This window comes from Adiantum capillus-veneris, chromosome 22, assembly GCF_014529385.1.
Source record: "Adiantum capillus-veneris isolate H3 chromosome 22, ASM1452938v2, whole genome shotgun sequence".
NCBI lineage: Eukaryota > Viridiplantae > Streptophyta > Polypodiopsida > Polypodiales > Pteridaceae > Adiantum > Adiantum capillus-veneris.
In genome coordinates, this window is record NC_140952.1 from 51,906,472 (window position 1) to 51,925,601 (window position 19,130).

Sequence of the window (19,130 nt, forward strand, 5' to 3'; positions counted from 1 at the left end):
ACTCAACTTCAATTTGCACCTTTGCACGCTTGATTCTCTGCACCATGGCCCCAGAAATTGGTTGCGGAGCTTAGATGGCCTTATATTTGTCCCTTTACCCTATTGCATGTGTGTACATTCCATTTACGCAATCAAAAGCAAATTTCACATCGACAACGGTGTGGGTGGCCCTTGAGAGGGTTGGTTGGGATCCCTGCAACAAAGAAAAGTGTCAAAAAGCATGTTTTTAGAGCTTTCTAGGGCAAAAACGAACTCCTGCTCCTTCATCTCCTCCTCCCCTTGTCGTTTCTTCTTTATCCAACTCCACAGCTTCCATCTGTAGGTTCATGTAGGTTCGATTTTCTCTTGAGAAAAGGAAAAAAAAATTATGTAGATTCTAGAAGCGCCATCTTTCTCCCTCTCCTTCTTCTTCTTCTTCTTCTTCCTCTTGAGGGACTGTTATGCTTTCAGAAAAGCCGCCTGAAGCTCTGATACCACTATAACGGGAGGGCACCACTGCCAACGGAAAAGAATAGAGTGAACAGACTTTAGATGCTTCAAAACAACGAAACTCAGAGAGAGAGTTCACTCGAGGTTCCACCCTGAGAGAGCATTGGCCCCAAACTATGGCATCTCTTTTGGTATTTCTTTATATTGCTTCAACTCAATACAACTTTGGCAGCATTGCTTTGCATCTCCCGCGGGAAGGATGCCAGAGAGTGAGTCCTTGGTTCATTTGTAAAGGCCCTTGGCCGATTAAAAGCAGTTTCCATGAAAAGCATCAACTGTAAAAGTATCTAGTCCCAAAAGCTAGCGCCCAAAGCTGCTAGTACGACTCACGAAAATCCGTGCAATTGCCACGTCATCAACTCAATGCAAAATGCGGGCATTCGTAGAGCTGCCACGCTATCAGCTCTTTACGCAAGTTATTTGTGTGTGTGTGTGCGCGCGCTTTTTTCTTTAGGCCCAATATTCCGGGGTTCCATAAGCTGTTGGGGGTTAGGATTTTAATCCTAACCCTATAGGCCACGCGGCGAGGATCTGTAAGCTAGAGAGGACTTCATCTTCTTCTCCTATTGCTAGGATTTAGACCGCTTGGTTGGAATCTGTAGGTTGGCTAGGGTTAGGCTTGGGGAGCCCTAACCCTCTGGGTCGTCAGTGGCTAGTAGTTTGTGACACCAAGCCTATCACAGTTGTATCAAAGCTCAACTGATTCTTCTTCTATGGAGGATCCGATACTTTTCTACAGCGTGCACACGTTCTAGCCGTGAATCCGTCGATAGAGACAACACCCCTCTGACTACTCGTTTGGGGGAGATGAAGAAAACCCTAATCCAATGGAAACGGGAGCAAGCCTCCTTCTGATGATTCAAGAGACCATGGCAAGTTTTTGGCGGTGGATTTCGACAAAATGGTGTATTGATGTCAACTGGAAGTTGATGCATGTGCAAAAAGATTGATCAAGTACTCCAAGGACTCGAAATATGTGAAATCTTTGACGACTCATCCACTTGACGAGGTTCACTCAAGATGGCGAGAAGCTGTCCATTCACCTCTCAAGCTTGCAATGATGCAATAAGCAAAGCCTTTTTCTGAAAAGCAGAAAGTGTACTTGCAAGAAGAGTTTGGCGAAGCTCTTGATAAGGAGATCAGTTAGGTGATGAAAAGCACAAAGCACTCTCGCAAGAAAAGAAAATCAGCGGATTACTCCGGTTATTTGGGCTGGAAATCCACTTTCGAGGTGGCTAGCAGATCCAAGAAGCGCGTTCGTTTCGAGGATGATCCCGATTTTGCTTCGTCTTCAGACAATTCTGATAGTTCCTCTTTCTGTAGTTCTAGTGAGGATGAGAAAAAACAGAAGAAATGGAGGAAGACCAAGAAAAGTAGATCCAAGAAAAAGTCTAGAAAGCACAGAAAGCAATCTAGTAGTTGAGAGGAGGAGACCTTGTCCTCTTTTGACAGTTCAAACAATGAGAAAAAGAGTAAGAAGACCAAGGAGTTCAAAGATACCCATCGAGCCCTTGCATTTATTTGGTAGTTTGACATCGTCTTTTCGGGAGGAGTTTTCTCGAAAGCCTCCAAGGTACAAAGGGCGGCATCTTATTTGAAAGGTAACGCCTAAACATGGTGGTCTAGCTTGTTGTTGCACAGAGAAGCGCCTAAACAGTGGATTAAATTCAAAAGAATCTTTACTTCAGCATGGCTAAACGAAAGAGTATGAAGAGGATGTCATCACGGCTTGGCATCATATGAGGGTGAAAAAAGAAGACAAGTTTGTTGCCTATTGCCAGAGGTTTTGGGATACCTTTTCGCTAGTGTCCTCTTTTCGGAGGATCACCTTGAAGGAGCAAGTTGAGCGGTTTCTTTGCGGACTCCCAAAAGAGATTCGACGGTATTGCCTAAAGCAAAAGTCAGAATCCATTTAGATACCTCAACGGGGCAAGAGTTTTCCGAGGAAAAGCAAAATCAGAAGAAGAAATCTACAGAGCCTAAATTGAAAAAAGAGCAGCGTGCTGAGTACTTCAAAGAGGGCAAGTGTTATGGCTGCTGTGAACAAGGGCTGGTCTTCGCGAAGTGTCCAAAGCAAGAACCAAGGGAACGAGTTGATAGCTCATGAGAGTTTTCTGACGACTTAGAATGTTGTGCCAGTGGATGGGCGCTGCAAGTGGATGGGGGAGAAGAACTTCACAGATTCTCTTCAATTTCGAGCTGTATCTTTAGGGTCTTGGGTTTTTAGCAGTGTCTATTCCTTAAGTGCACATTGAATCAGCGGGTTGAATCTTGTGCAGTGAAGTCCTACACAAGATGAAAGACACTCCACTCCCTTGTCATAGGTTCCATAGATTGAATAAAGTCACCAATTTCTCCTTGGGATTTTAGGGATGCTAATGGTCTGACAATTTTTTGCAGAATGACTCTAGGAAAATATGTACATTGAGTTTGAAATTCCCTACATTGAACGATTACATGTGCTCTTTCATGTGTGTATTATTAGAGTATATGTAGAGAAGAATCAAATGTTTGTAGCATTTTTTATGATGAATGATCTGATGAATTCAATGCATCTAGACATCCGTTAGAGATCAACGAGATTTGGATGTGATGGCTAAGTGAATGTGATTCTAGTGCATCAAGATTTCTATCCGGATGAGATGACTGGATGCTTGTGTTAGTGCATCAAGAGTTCTGGAAGGATGAGGTGGCTACTACATAGAGATCTAGGTGCATCAAGAGTTCTATGCTAAATGAGAGGACTAGGTTAAATGTTTCACCTCAGTGTTCAATGTGAACTAAGTGTTTCATTTGTGAAATGCATGCTGTATGGATGTATTTCCTTGTTTGGGATGGTCATGGGCATGCTTGGAATGTGAAAAAGGATATGAATTTGGTAGTGACAAGATTTAGTGGATCAAGACATCCATGAAAAGGTCAGCATGGTTTGGAGGTGATTGTTAAATTTGTTACAATGACCATGATGTATATCTACGACCCTCCTTGAAAGTGTGATTGATCAATGATTGACATCTTCGTGCAAGTGCTGGACGTGTGCAGTCTAGTGGCTGGGAACATAGAGTCAGCGTTGCATCAATTCTACGTTGCCCAGCATATGGTGGAGCTTGACTTCCATCAAAACCTTTGGCCACAATTGTTTAGTAGGGCATGACTTTCCATGCATCTTAAGAAAGTCACTCTAAGCATGATGTTGCCCATCAACAAGTTGATCTTAAATTCTTGCAAAATCTGTACCTTTAGTGTATTGTGTCTTCATTTCTTCTAGTTCACAATGGTTGGAATTGACATTGCTGAAATTTGGGGTTTTTGCGACAACGCATTAGCCACCATGTTCTTTTTCCTTCCACATGCACAATTTGAAAATGGAACATTGGTAAGATGTTTGCCTATCGCATGTGCTTCTCCGACAGCTTGGTTTGTGTGAGAAAATATCGCAAGGTTTGATGATCTGTTCGAACAACAAAATGAGTCGCTAGCAGATTGTTTCCAACTGGCGAGTGTGAATTAGTGCCAACAATTCTTTCTCATAAACTTGTTAGTTCTTTTTGGCCTCAAGAAAATTCTGCTCTTATATGCCACTACTCGATCATTTTGCATTAGAACTGCATCAAGGGTGTTCCCACATGCATCACAACCACAAAAGGTTTCCTTAGGTTTGTCAAAATAATAATTGGATCCAAAGTCAGCTTTCCTTTCAAGTGTTAAAAGGCTAGAATTTCCTTGGTTGTCGACTTGAAAATAACTTTCTTTCTTTGTAGCGCATGATGTGGTGAAGCAATCTCAACAAAATTTCGGATGAACCTTTTGTAGAAGGAACAACCTAAGAAGCTTCCTATGTCATGTACAAACTTCAAATCTGGCCATGAGTTGATTGCTTGCATTTTAGCAGGATCCATACGTACCCTATTCTTTGAAGCAATGTGTCCAAGAAAGTGAATGTTTTCAAAAAGAGTTCACTCTTTGTTACATTAGTGAGTAGCATGCTATGCATAACTCATTGAAAACTACGGTCAAATGATTCCTATTCCTCTTCAAGCTTGTCTTTTTGTGTAACTCATTGAAAACTGTGGTCAAATGATTCCTATGCTCCTCTTTAGACTTTGAAAAGACAATCATGTCATCAAAGAATGTACCCACAAAGTTTCTATATGGCATACCGAGTAACACATCATAGCCCTCAAGTGGCATAATATTAAACTCTTCCGCATCCACATAACTTTGAATGTGTAGGCGAAGCTTCCCCAAAATGTGAGCAGTAGGGTTTGAGTGACTCGGACATGCCAAACTTGCCTTACGCGTCATACCCATCTCCTCTGCACGATTGTCCAACTTTGATGCCAATTCTGGTGATATAAAATTTGCATGGGCTGTTGGATCAAAGAAAACCAATATTGTATGATCCCTAACTTGGCATTTGTGTTTGGCTGCTCACCAACCAAATTTGGGACAAAACCTGCACTAGGCTTTGGCTTCTTTCCTTTACGCTCCTACTTGTCATCCTTATCCTTTGACTTCCTTTGTGGATATCCATGAAGGTTTTACTGCAACATTGCCCTTGGCTGAAAATTGTTTGCCTCGAGGGACTCTCTTGTTGCCATTAAATCCACCAGAATTTTCTTTTTACAAATTATTGTCCACTGTCGCATTCTTAATCAACTGCGCCATATATATGACATTAGTCTTTGTACAGTAGTCCTTGATTCCTTGGGCAATCTACAATAGTTGTTTTCAATTTGTTTTGACAATGGCACAAACGTGTAAGATCTTATTGGCAGCAGTGCGGCCCAGAACTGCTTATTATACTCTTCAAGCTTCGCACAGTTTGCCGCATTTAACTCGTGCCATGCTATCATCACATCCACTTCAAAAGTGTTTGTAAGCCACGTTGGTGCGACAAGCTGCTCGAATTGGACCCATGTTATAGGTGCTTGATCGTGGCTCGACAATGTGGTCCACATTGAAGCGCATTTCCTTTCAAGCAAGTGGAAGACTTCCGGATCTTCAAAGATTTTGTGAAGTGTCCACTTGCATCAGCGGCATCAAACTATTGTATGAAGGTCAAAGCCTTCAATTGGTCCTATGTTCCATTGAAAGTTTCAAACTTCACTGCTTGCGCACCTTCCTTGTAATCCTTTGGTTGACTCAAAGGAGTTAGACTGTCATAAACAGGTGCCTTTAAGAGTGGTGCTCGAGTGGTACCATGTGTTTTACCTATCATATCCGCATTGTGGGCATATGGCCGTGAAAAACCAACCATACCAAAGTGTCATAAGGGAAGTACTTTTGCTGTTATCCTGCTCGCGTAGGGAGTACCCACACGAGTTTTTCTGGGCTGAATTCTGCTTCTGGCTGTGATTGGAATACTGAAATTTGTGTGGACAGTCCGTACTATGCTTGTCTGAGTGCGACTAGTCCGCACAGGTCCAGACGCACACAAGCTATGTGGGCTGCCCTTAACTGTTCTCACGTGCTTCGTGGCCTCCTACGAGCTCTTTATGGACCCGGAGCAGCAAACCGTTGGAGAGAGAGAGAGAGAGAGTGTCACGAGGACGTGGCGACTGCTAACCTTAGTTGTTGGTTTCTTTCCAATAATTTTTGTTTAATTTTTGAGACCCTCTTTTTGAAGTTGCAAATGGTAGGACATTGTATGGCCAATGTGAACGGTAGGTTCACCCGCAAACGGAAAGTTGGTCGGCACTGGAACTCGTAAAGTAAAAGGATGTCTAGGCTCAGTTCAAGATCATGTATGTATCCCTGTCGCACTTAGCAAGTTGGTGGATACTAGGAAGTGAACTCAATAAAGGTACAATGTCAAGGTGGGGTCACCAAAGGAAAGTACCCGACAGCTGGGCTACATTGCATTTTTGGATGCGGTCCCAGTGGGCATTGATGGTCAGATGACCAATGGGAGTCCAACGGAAGCATTTCCTAAAATTTAGGGAACTGCTATTTTGGGCCATGAAATGTGTTCGCGTCATTACCTTCGGTATGACCAGGAGAGCATGTTATTACTCTGCTGCAAAGTCAACTGATACACCAGTTACGAGATTTTTAAGCGGGAAGCCCAATGCGGGGAAATTGCATGTATGAGTGTCAAGTGGCTATTTTTGATCAATTTACCAAGTCTGGGAGAAGAGAACTCGTAACTGACTTTTTGGAGCAGCTTTGGAGGCTGATAACTCTGATTTTCAGCCATTTCTCTCCATTTTTGAGCTTCCCATGACTTTATCTAGGACCAAGGATCTCATTTTCAGCATTGGAAGGTATCAAATGCGTGTTTATTGGGCTGTTTTGCTGCGTTTCAGCGATACGCAGGTTTTGGCAGCCATGGAAATCTTCTCATTTTGTATCTATTTGTTCACAGATGCATTATAGGTCAAGCGCAGAAGAGGGGGCGCTCGATTTATGCTGGGGGGATGCTTCATTGAGAACCTGTCACAGGTTAAGAGCTATGGAGTGCTTTCTTTCCCTCTCATGTACAGTGTGGTGCTAGGAGTGATGCCTTGCACACTACACACTGCTCTCTCCCCCCCCTACGTGCAGTTATGTGATGCCCCACAAGAGGGCTCTTCATTTGACTGATGTACAACTGTGTGGGTTCATACTTTTGTGCTGAGGCAAGAGCCTCCTTGAGCAGGAACAGGGGTAGCTAGCTACTAGTTCAAAGCAGGCATCGGTGAGGGTCATAACCTCACCGTACAGGTGCAAATTCAGCGCTGTGTATGCACAGAAAATTGACTGTTTTTCAGCCATACGGACGCCAGAACCTTTGGGAATCGTGCCCCACTGGCAGAGAACAGTTCGGAGACTGTTTAGGGCTGGAAACAGGGCAAAAACCAGTAAATACAACGACCTGAATTTACTGTTTTTAGGCAGGAATCAAAGGGTTTATGCCAGTGCGAGTGAGATCCAGTAGGGGAATTGATTTCGTGCAAGTTTTGGGGTTGTTATGCTGCTGAAATTTGGCCAAATCAGGTAGTATCTAGCGGGATACAGGTAAAGGATTCCCAGGACTCTACTTTGTAATTTACCCTCTCAAAGTATAAAGAAATACCGAAAGGGGCGCGAATTTTGGGGCCTATAGGTTGTCGGCGTCTGCTCGAGGCATTCTAACTTCCGAGCCGTGTGTGTACTTAAGTGTAATTTCCGTTCCCTTTGCAAAGTGCTCTGTGTGTGTCTAAAGTAAAGAATTGCTGGTGAAAGCCAACGCCTACCGCCCCAAAGAGAGAGAACTCTTCGGGGCGGAAACTGTTGCAGAGTGTCCCCAATTGCTAATGCTATCTGCTTTTATCCCCCTTGTGTGAGTTCTCTGGCCATCTGGCTGCGTGAGTTTCCTTATGCTATGGCTGGGATTTTTTAATGTTTATTATAATTGACCCCATTCATATTGTCTGGTCATTGTTGTTTATAAGGTTTTTAACATTTTAACTTAAACACACACGTAAAAACCCTATGTTTTGACCAAACTGGAGCGTAATTAGCTTGGTTATTTTCATGCCTCTCTTGACTCAACTTGTCTGCTCTTGCCGGGACGTATTTACACTGTGACCGGCCGGCCACTTTGGTGGGCGGACACGGTGAAAATATTAAATTATGATTTTTCAGAGCCTTTTAGGGACACCATCTTATTTATGCGCTTGTTTTGATTGGCTCTGCACTGTGTTCGGCTATTGCTCTACTTATCATACTATCCGGACAGGGATAAATTTCCAAATGACACATTGCACTGAGAAATTTACCCGTTCATAATTAATTGGTATCAATAAATTCATAAATTTATATATTCATCCCGTATGCAAAAAAATCATTTTCATTTAATTGTAGCCGTAGCTAAAAATATTACACATGCCAGGAGCAAATTGAGAGATCACAATCGGATCTATTGTAAGAGCTTCTAAACGTGCGCTCTTCACGAGAGTCACTAATCACATCATGCATACTATTCGAATCAGACAAGATCACAATGCGTTGACTATTCACATGACCATAACACTGCATGAGAGACTCATCTACATGATCGTGAGAAACTTGGGACACATTAGCGTTCTCATTGAGTGCATTAATGGATGATGTGGATCGTTTGGGTTCTTTAGGTCCTTTCTTAGGAAAAACTCGTTTAATGTGACCTTTAGTGTGACATTCAAAACATCTTCCGTCTCGTGCATATTCGGCTCGTTCTTCAAGAGTTAACCTACCTCCTAAAATTCCTTGAGCAGATTTTTCATCAGGTGTCAACTTAGGGGTTTCCTAAGTTTTAGCCTTTTTGTTATCATCATTGTGAGAGTTCTATGCTCTAGGTGTAGAAGAAGATTGAGAAGAATTACCGTTATGCTTACCATTGGCCTTACCGTTCGGTTGATTATGAGAAGTACTTGACTTGTTCTCCTTCAACTTACCTTTGTTGTGCTTCATTTCTTGTGCTAGAGCAATTCTAACGGCGTCGTTGTAATCCGTAGGGTTGAAGACTTGCAAATCAAACTTGATGTACTCATCTAACCCAAAAGGGAAAGCCTCTTTTCGTTCGGCATCCGATTTGCGCAATTGGATGCCAATATGAAAAATATGGTTAGAAAAATACATAACAGGAGTGCCATTTTGCTTAAGACCACGCCAATCTTCTTCGACCCAACTAAGAGAGAGGGGTACGCCTTCCTCGGCATGCTCAAGATGCTCAGTCAACTGTGACTCCTGCCAAGCTTGATACCAATTATGGCATCACTTGCTAGATACATGGCAACAATCAAATATTTACTGTCACTTGTTTTCTTGTTAGTCGCAAAGGAAGCAGTAAATTGATGCAACCAAGAATGAATCACAGAAGCATCCATCTTACCATCATACTCATACTTACTAAACGTCAACTTCTCAGTGACTGGATTGTTGGAGGTGTCGCCTCTACTTGTGCTACGTGATGACCTGCCGGTCTCCTTGAGTGGCTCGCCTTTCGTGGAGAGTACCTATAGGACCAACTCCTTCATGCGTTGGTCCCTCTTTGTCTCTCGCTCTAACACCATAGCCGCTCGCTTTTCTTCAACCGCTATGCGTTGAGCCTCGCGTGCTTGCTCACGCTCGAGCTCTATAGATGCCCTTCGTTCTTCTGCCGCGTTGAGCTTCGCGTGCTTGTTCACGCTCAAGCTCCATAGCTGCCCTTCTTTCTTCAGGGTCGTGATCCAACGCGCCTCTTGTTGTAGGCTGTAGCATCATCTCCATCATCGACTTGACCGAAGCCTCCATAGGGTTTGGTGCAATCCGTGGCGTAGATGGGGATGGGGGAGGATCGGGGAACAATCCTCCTGGTGTAGAAACTTCGTCTTCTCCAACTCCACTCTCATCACCTTCACGCAAAGTATCCGTTCGCTTCGTGTGATGACGGTGCATTAAGTTCTTGGGTTCTTGAGTACTTGGGGGTACTCGGGGTTCTTGGGGTTCTTGAGTACTCGGGGTTCTTGGCTTGCAATCTGCGTTTAAGAAGACTTTACTCTTACCCAAGCTCAACTCCTCCTTGCGGGTGCACCCCTTGGCGGCCTTGCGCTCACACCAAGGTTTCTTTTTTCCACCTCACGTCGATTGACCTGTCGCTAAGTGCAAGGTCCGCTCTCAATGAGTGGAAAAGAGGAACGAGGGGAGGCGGGACAAGCCCTCTCTAAAAACAAAAATTAGGGATCGACATGCCCAAGTGGTCTTGGGTTACGTTCGACCACAAGCAGCTAAAAAATAAAATAAAAAATTATGTGGTTCTTTGTGCTTATTTCCTTGAGTGATGATACCGAACACGGCCAATGAGCTCTCATACCAATGTAATGTGCAGCGGAAGTGAATGATGGTGTAAGCTCGGGATGAGTGAATAGTGAGTGCTCAAGGGTCCTTTACTTCAGAGGAAGGGAGAGCCTTCCTTGCTTAAAGAGAGAATGTGCAATGACCAAAACAAAGAAATGCATGAGAGTGCTGGAGAGAAAGAGAGAAGAGACGACACTAGATGGGGTCCCAAACCCCCTCCAAGGGCCCCCCTCTCTATTGCTAGAGAGGTATTTGCTTTAGATTTCACAAGGTCTGGTACAATGCTTCTAGACGCTGTGGTACTTGACGATGACAATGTTGACGTTGATGATGATGACGATGATGTTGACGACGATGACGACGAAGGCTAAGGGCTGAAAATGAAAAATGCTAGGGCTGAAGTTGGCTGAAAACTGATCACTGGTCTAGGGCTGAATCTGCAACTATGTCGGCGGCGACGACAGTGACGACAACGTGGCTATCCAAAATTGCTGGTGGCTGAAATCTGAAAACGTTGGCTGATTGTAAGGTGGAGCGGAAGTGAATGTTGAACTTGGCTCAAGATGAGTGCTCCGGACTGTGCTCAAGGTTCCTTGTTCTTACGGAAGGGAGAGCCTTCCGTGCTCTAATGAGAGAATGCAAGTGATCCCAAACAAGTGGATAGACACTGTGCGTGAAGGTGCATGAGACTGAGAGAAGAGAGAGAAGAGAATACGACACCAGATGTTAGGTGCAGCGGAATGATTGTTTGCGCTTTGCTCAAGATGAGTGCTCCGAACTGTGCTCAAGGTTCCTTTTGTTCTCATGGAAGGTAGAGCCTTCCGTTCTTAATGAGAGAATGCTATGATCATAAACAAAGTGAATGGACACTGTGCGTGCAAGTGTATGAGACTGAGAGATAGAGAGAGAAGAGAGATACAACACCAGAGAAGTCGTAAAACCCTCCTCCAAAGGCCCCACTCTCGTCAGCGAGAGTGGTCTACTTATGATTGCACAAAGTGGTACAATGATGATGCAATGGATTGATGCAATCTGGGACTACGCCGATGGTGACGACGATGAGGACGACGACGACTTTAGGGCTGAAATCTGTGGTCTTCTATCTGCTGAATTTCGGGACTGTTTCGGTGGCTGAAAATGACTGTTTTGGCTGCGTTTTCGAGGGCTGAAAATGGGGGATCTTCTGCAACCGATGGGGCTGAATCTGCTACCTCCTATGCATGCTGAAAACGCTGCTGTTCTGATGCGGCAATGGCTAAAAAACACTAACGCTGGGCTGCCCTGTATCCTTAGCCAAAAACGCTGGGCTTGATGGACTCCAAAAACGCTGATGGGCTGAGATTGGAAAACGCTAGCAAAACTGGGATTGCTGGCGATGAGAGGACTCTGCAAACGCTGGGTAATGCTGGTGATGATGGCGATCAAGGCAATGCTGAAAACGCTAGAATGGGGGGTACTGCTGAGGTTGTCCAATCTAAAAACGCTACCTCCTGTGAGAGGAAACGCCAGGGTTGGGGGGGGGGGTTCTGCGGGTTCTGCTGAGAAGTTGCCTGTTGAGCGGGGAGCTCCTGTTGCCTCTTCTGCCAGAAAGTACTAACTTGGGTTTGCTTATATATTAACTTAGCAAAATTGCCCTACCTACTTTTGTTGGAAAGTCACTTAAAAATAATAAGTGAAAATACCAAAAATAGGGAAAATAGGCTAAATGCATTGGAAAATTACCCTGACTGAATCTAATGGATTCTGAAGGGAATACTGATGATCATGCTGTGTGCAACTAGAGGATATGCATCTATGCTAAGTGACTGGGCATGCACGGTCTACGAATAGACTCACAAAAGTGCCAGATCACTGCTAATCTAGACTTGACTGGACTGACTGAACCCTGTTCATGCTGTAGCTTGTCCACGGACACATAGGGTTGGATGTGTCACGTGACACCAGATTTTTGTCAAACCCTCCTCCGAAGGCCCCACTCTCTATGGCGAGAGCGGTCTACTTATGATTGCTCAAATCTCTACAATGCTTGGACTTGCCGATGATGTCGACGACGATGAGACGGGCTGAAATCTGAAAACTCTTATGGCTGAAATTTGCAAATCTTTATTTGTTGAATTTTGACTCTATGTTGATGACGATGGCGATGACGACGATGCAACGACGACGCGCTGAAAACGCAGATACTGAAATCTGCGTTTTTCGGGCTGAAACTGTAAACTTCACGGGATCTGACCGTGCGGCAAGGATCTGCTGCGGGAAGGTGAGATCTGCGAGATTCGAGGGTTCTACTACGGGATCTGACTGCTGAAAACTGAAAACGCTGGTGCTACTGTGGTTTCCGTCGTGAAGGAACTGCAAACGCTAGGCCGCCTGCTGCTCCAAAAATGCTAGGGCTAAATTCTGCTGCTGGGGAAAACTCCACTAATGCTAGGGCTGATCTGCTGTGTTTGCTAATGCCTCCTCCGCAATGCAAAATCGCCAAGGCTGATCTGTCTTGCAAAAACGCTAGCTTGATGCTGAGTAGCAAAAACGCTAGGCCATGCTGTTGGGGGTCTTGCTGAGAAGGTGCCTGTTGAGCAATGCTCCTGCTGCCTCTTCTGCCAGAAAGTGCTAGCGCTAGGTTTCTATTTATACAAACTTAGCAAAATTGCCCTACCTACTTTCCAACAAAAGTCACTTAAAAATAATAAGTGAAAAATGTCAAAAATAGGGAAAATAGGTCTATGCACTGTAAAAATGCTCCTGATGGGTTCTGATGGAAATCTAATGATCATGCTATGTGCAACCAGAGGATATGCATCTAATCTAAGTGTCTGGACATGCACGGTCTGCGAACAGTCTCACAAAAGTGCCAGATCACTCCCTATTCTAGACTGACTTGACTGAACTGAACCCTGATCGTGCTGTAGCTTGTCCACGGACACATAGGGTTGGATGGGTCACGTGACACTGATTTGACGGCGATGAGCTGATTTCCAGTTCTGCGGCAAATGGTGGCATATCGCGAGGCTAAGGGCTGAAAACTACTGGGGATCTGGCGTTTTCCTTAGGCTGAAAACGCTGGTGCAGCTGCTAGCAAAAACGCTAGGAAGGCTGATCTGTTGAGAGGCTCTTATGCTTTGCTCCTTTGCCTGGAAACTGAAGTGGTAGGCCTCCTTTTATACTGTAGAAAGGTTGGGTCGAGCAAGGCTCCCTACAGCTCCAGGATTTGCAAAATAAATGATAAAAGTCACTTATTATTGAGTGCTTATAAGTGGTGGTTCCCACGCGGTGAAAAGCTTATGCTGGGTATTACTGCCCATGATGGGTACTAACGGGTTGTGCAAACAGAGGGTATGCAGCTACTCTAGGTGCCGGACATGCACGGCCTGCGTACAAGCTCACAAGGGTGCTAGAACACTTCCTAGGCTACCTAAACCCTAGAAGTAGGTACAACTTGTCCACATGCACATAGGGTTAGATGTGCACGTGACATCCTCATAGATGAGACTCTTTTATCATGTTGATTTCGTGCGAGCAGCTATTAGAGCAAGTTGGCTCGACTAAGTCTGCATATTGTCTTTTGTAAATCTTTGTGGTCCTCGTAGATGAGACTCTTCTACTATGTTGATTTCCTCTGACCAGCTATTAGAGCAAGTTGGCTCGGGACTAAGTCTGCATATGGTCTTCCGTTGAATTATCTCTACTTATTGCATGCAGATAATGGCTTGGAGTACATGCACTTAGGAAGTGGCAAACATTGTGGTAAATTCCCTACAACAGAGACCTACTTTTGACTGGCCATTGGTGGACAAGATAGTATATCTTGGAGCCTCGCGAGCTTCATTACAAACATGGCTTGTGGCTATTGAGTTGGCCAAGCCGCGATTATTGGAGATTGGATACAACTATTGCATATTGAACTTGTGAAATTCTTGCTTTGCGTGTCTATTTTGTAACCCGTAGATCTCTGGTCTTGTATCCTACCTAGAATCTGAGAGGGTCTCTTGGTTGGTCTGGGCTGCTAATGAGGGATACCTATCCAATTTTCCCTTGGTTTGCTGAAGGCTGCCACCTATTTTGTCCATTTTTTGATGCGTGTGTGATTTCTCATTTTCCATGGCATGGGGTTGGGCAGCTCTGTGTCGTGTGCACTTGCATGCGTGTGTGATCCTTTTTTCTGCTGTTGAAGTATCAAACACATCTTGACATAACAGATCGCTTTCATTAAAGAGAGTGCAGATGATGTTGACAATTATGACTTATCGGAGAAACTTGAGGTGTGAAGTGTTGTCTATCAAAATTGTCGTGTGCTAAACTCTTTAAGATCTCTACAAGCTAAGCTTTTTGAAGCATAAAGCAAGACGAAGAGGCTACTAGCTATGGAGGCGATGCATGTTGATATTCATCCTCTATGCTTGACTGAAGAGAGTTGTTATGGGTAGTTAATGTGAAAGATGACCGAATTTTCACAATTGTGCTCTGTAGGACTGATTAACTTTGCAAATTGTTCTTTGACTCTTTTCATCAGGAAGCTTTAAATTGGTATTGTTGCCTGATAGCAGCTCTTCCCACCATGGAACGTTTTGAAGTTGTGAAGAAAATAGGAGCGGGCAACTTTGGGGTTGCTAATTTATTGCTCGATAAGAAAACTCAGGAACTGTTTGCTGCTAAGTATATTGAGCGTGGTTCTAAGGTATGTTCAGGTGTTTTCATTTTGAGAAAAGTAGCGTTTAAAGTGAGTGCGCCCTCATCTTTGTTATTGTTGGCAAATACTTTTTTCAAGAAAAAAATGCCTCGTTTAACACATTTTGATCTGATAGATTGATGCAAACGTTCAAAGGGAGATTATGAACCATCGGTCCTTACGACATCCTAACATCATAAAGTTCAAAGAGGCAAGTTTTCACTTGTGATGCTTGAAGTATGTTCTCTTTCTTTGGGCTGAAGTAATCCTGTCAAATGCAGGTTTTCTTGACCTCCACGCATTTAGCAATTTTGATGGAGTATGCTGCAGGCGGTGAGTTATTTCAGCGCATCTGCAGTGCTGGGCGCTTCAGTGAAGATGAGGTTTGTTGTGACAATGCAGAGGCTCTTGATTAAGCATTAAACACAATTTGCACTGAAGTGATGGGAAATATGCAACATGCTTGTCTTTTGGTGCTTCAAGTTTGTGGTAACTTGACCTTTTTTCAGACAGACATTCCATTTGCTTGCATATAATTGTGACGGAGCTGATGACAAAAATATTTGATAATCCATTTTTTTTACTCATGGTTGTATAGCTCTTCTTTCATGTCAAGGGATCTTCTTATAATAGTATAGAACATCTTTGGTATGGTACTCTTTACATTTTGCTCATTATTTTTGTCAAGACAAGCACGTGCGAGCAAGGCGCATGCGTGCGCACACATGTTTTATTTTATTTTGGGTAAATGTTGATTGAATTTACAAGTGGAAACCTCAAACCGAGGAAGACCCAGACTAGAAATAGTCAGAGTAAATCCTTTAAGCTTCAAGAGAGATGTCTCATGAGCAAAGTGTAGCCCTTGTCCAAGGGAAAATTTGAAGTAAGGGAAAGGGTCAATTTCCATGGCATGAAACATGTGTGTTACGTTGGTGCCATACGGTCCACATAACCCACCTCAAACGGAGACTGTGGCAGTTTGAGGACATTAAAAATCCAGAACCGTCTATGAAAGATTCTGGAGGGGAAGTGAAGGTGCTGAGCAGAGGACAGGCTGAAGGACAGGCCTGATGAAAGTCCTGGAGCAGCAACAATTCCAAAGCAAATGCCGCACATTCTCGTCAGCCCCATGACATCAGACACAATGAGAGGGGGCGATGTGCCGCACATGAAACAAACTACCAACAAGCAAAGCACCCACCATGCATCACCATAAGAAATGTCTTCTTTCAGAGGTTTTTAAATGCGAGACAGCGAGACTTCGAGAGTGACCACAACTGATTTCGGTGAGATGCAATCCATGCATCAGACTACAGTGAGCATAAACTAACCTAGCCGATATGCAGTCCAAACTGGTAGGTGCAATATTCCAATCCGAAAGCTGAGAATCCGCAAGTAATGGATGCACTAGGGAAAGCAACTACTGAATTTGCTGCCACAAATGTCGATAATGGGATCCCAGCTCATAACGAAGAACGGCAATAGGAAAGGAGAGAACCGTCGTTGAGTCATCCACCACTTGATTAACCTAGTGAAACCCGCCCGTGGGGCGGTAGGCTTTGGCTTTCACCCGAAATTCTTTACTTTAGACACACACAGAGAGAACGTGCCAAGGAAACCTGCGACGGGAATTAACACTTAAGCACACACACGGCCCGGAAGCTAGAATGCTTCGAGCAGACGCCGACAACCTGTAGGCCCCAAAATTGGCGCCCCTTTCGGTATTTCTTTATACTTTGAGAGGGTAAATTACAAAATAGAGTCCTGGGAATCTTTTACCTGTATCCAGCTAGATACCACCTGTTTTGGCCAAATTTCGGCAGCATAACAGCCCCAAAACTTGCGCGAAACCAATTCCCTTGCTAGTACTCACTTCCACTGGCATAAACCCTCTGATTCCTGCCCAAAAACAGTAAATTCAGCACGCTGTATTTACTGGTTTTTGCCCTGTTTTCAGCCCTAAACAGTCCCCGAACTGTCCTCTGCCAGTGGGGCACTGTTCCCAATGTATCTGGCGTTCGTATGGCTGGAAAACAGTCAATTTATAGTGCATACATAGCGCTGAAAACGCACCTGTACGGTGAGATTATGACCCTCACCGGTGCTTACTCTGGAGTAGCAATTAGCTACCCCTCTTCTTGCTCAAAGAGGCTCTTGCCTGAGCACAAAAGCATGAAACCACACAACTGTACATCAGTCAAATGAAGAGCCCTCTTGTGGGGCATCACATAACTGCACGTAGGGGAGAGAGAGAGCAGTGTGTAGTGTGCAGGGCATAACTCCTAGCACCACACTGTACATAGAGTGGAAAGAAAGCACTCCATAGCTCCTAACCTGTGACAAATTGCAAAATGAGGCTCCTCTCAGCTTAAAATTCAGCGCCGATTTTTTTGCATGAGGCAAGTACATAGGAAAGTGCCACTTGGCACATTTACAAGCATTTGCCCGTTTCGGGGTTGCCGCCTAAAAATCTCTCGACTGGTTGCCCAATTGACTTTGCGGCAGAGTTGTAAAGTGTTCCCCTTGTCATTCCAAAGGTAATGACGCGAACACATTTCACGGCCCAAAATAGCAGTTCCCTAATTTTTAAGAGATGCTTCCGTTGGGCTCCCACTGATCTTCTGACCATCTATCCTCATTGGGACCGCATCCAAAAGTGCAATGTGGCTCAACTATTGGATACTTTTTGTTGGTGATCCCACCTTGACTTTATGCCTTTATTGAGTTCACTTCCTAGTATCCACCAACTTGCTAAGTGCGACTTGGGGGACCTATATGACCTTGTGTGGACTGAGTCTAGACATCCTCTTACTATACAAATTCCAGTGCCCAGCAGCTTCCCGTCTGCGGGTGAAACTATTGTTCACATTGGCCATACAATGTCCGACCATTTGCAACTTCAAAAAGAGGGTCTCAAAAATAAAACAAAAATCATTGGAAACAAACCAACAACTAAGGTTAGCAGTTGTCACGTCCTCGTGACATAGTTAACATTTGCAACGTCCTCGTGACATACCCCCCTCTTGAAATAGCAAATGTCCTCGATTGCATACCATAAATACACGCCACTGATGATCTTGTGTTGTTAGCACTCTTTTATCATCGCATGTATCTGCAAGAAAGATTGTAACACATAGATACAAATGACTTAGTGAGACCTTCATACTTTTGTCATTTCCATCTATTACACTGAATTCATATGTACATTTGATATGCTAGCCCTATCATTACCCCTCCTTTGCACACGTTGGGTTGGGGCATAAGTAGGTTGTAACCCAAATGCTTCAAGGTAAAGCTGCAATACATTTGGTGACTCTGACAGTTCATGCTCTTCCATCCACTTTGCATCCATAGGCGGATAGTTCTTGAACTTCACCAAGTAGCGTCTTGCAACCTGTCCTTTAACTTTTTTGTCCTTATGTGCCAAAACTTGGTCAGGTACCAGGATCTCATCAAGTTCCTCAACTTCTGGCTGATCCTCATCTGGCATATCTTCTGGCACATCACCCTCGAAAGGTCTTAGAAGACTCATGTGAAACGCATTATGAATCTTCCACGCATCAGGCAATTTCAGCTTATAAGCCACATCGCTGATCTTGTCAAGCACTTGAAAAGGCCCATAGTAACGCATATTGAGCTTAGGAAACAGCCGTTCCTTGCCCTTCATCTTCTTTAACCTTGCCTTTTCGAACCTCAACAGTACCCAATCACCATGTGATAACAGCAATTCACGTTGGTGACGATCAACAACCTTTTTCTGCTTTGCCTGAATCTTCTCCAAGGCAACTCTAATTTTCTTATACATTTCATCCATGTTCTCAATATATCGATCTACCTCAAAGATCTTGTCCTTTGTATGCAAAATGGGAGGAAATTTTTTGCCGCCTTCAACAATCTCAAAAGGTGCTTTGCCTGTCGACGAATGCACCGTATTATTGTACGCATACTCATCTTCTCCAAGGCAACTCTAATTTTCTTATACATTTCATCCATGTTCTCAACATATCGATCTACCTCAAAGATCTTGTCCTTTGTATGCAAAATGGGAGGAAATTTTTTGCCGCCTTCAACAATCTCAAAAGGTGCTTTGCCAGTCGACAAATGCACCGTATTATTGTACGCATACTCAAGCATAGGCAAATACTGTTTCCATTTGCCCTTATTATCTGACACATAGCATTTCAGCAGATCTAAG

General features: G+C 44.0%; 1 protein-coding gene across 3 annotated transcripts in view; it reads left to right on the plus strand.

The window, feature by feature from the left end:
- LOC147429353 (serine/threonine-protein kinase SAPK2-like) overlaps positions 1-19,130 on the plus strand; it is a 35,202-nt gene that overhangs the window by 2,886 nt on the left and 13,186 nt on the right. For 2 of the 3 annotated variants that reach the window (XM_086495500.1, XM_086495502.1), the window contains exons 2-4: positions 14,814-14,944; positions 15,072-15,146; positions 15,217-15,318. In XM_086495500.1, coding sequence (XP_086351626.1) covers positions 14,825-14,944; positions 15,072-15,146; positions 15,217-15,318 — 297 coding nt within the window. In that variant the 5' untranslated portion in view covers positions 14,814-14,824. Of the gene's footprint in view, positions 1-14,779; positions 14,945-15,071; positions 15,147-15,216; positions 15,319-19,130 lie in introns of all 3 variants that reach the window. The other variant, XM_086495501.1, reaches the window with a different exon arrangement.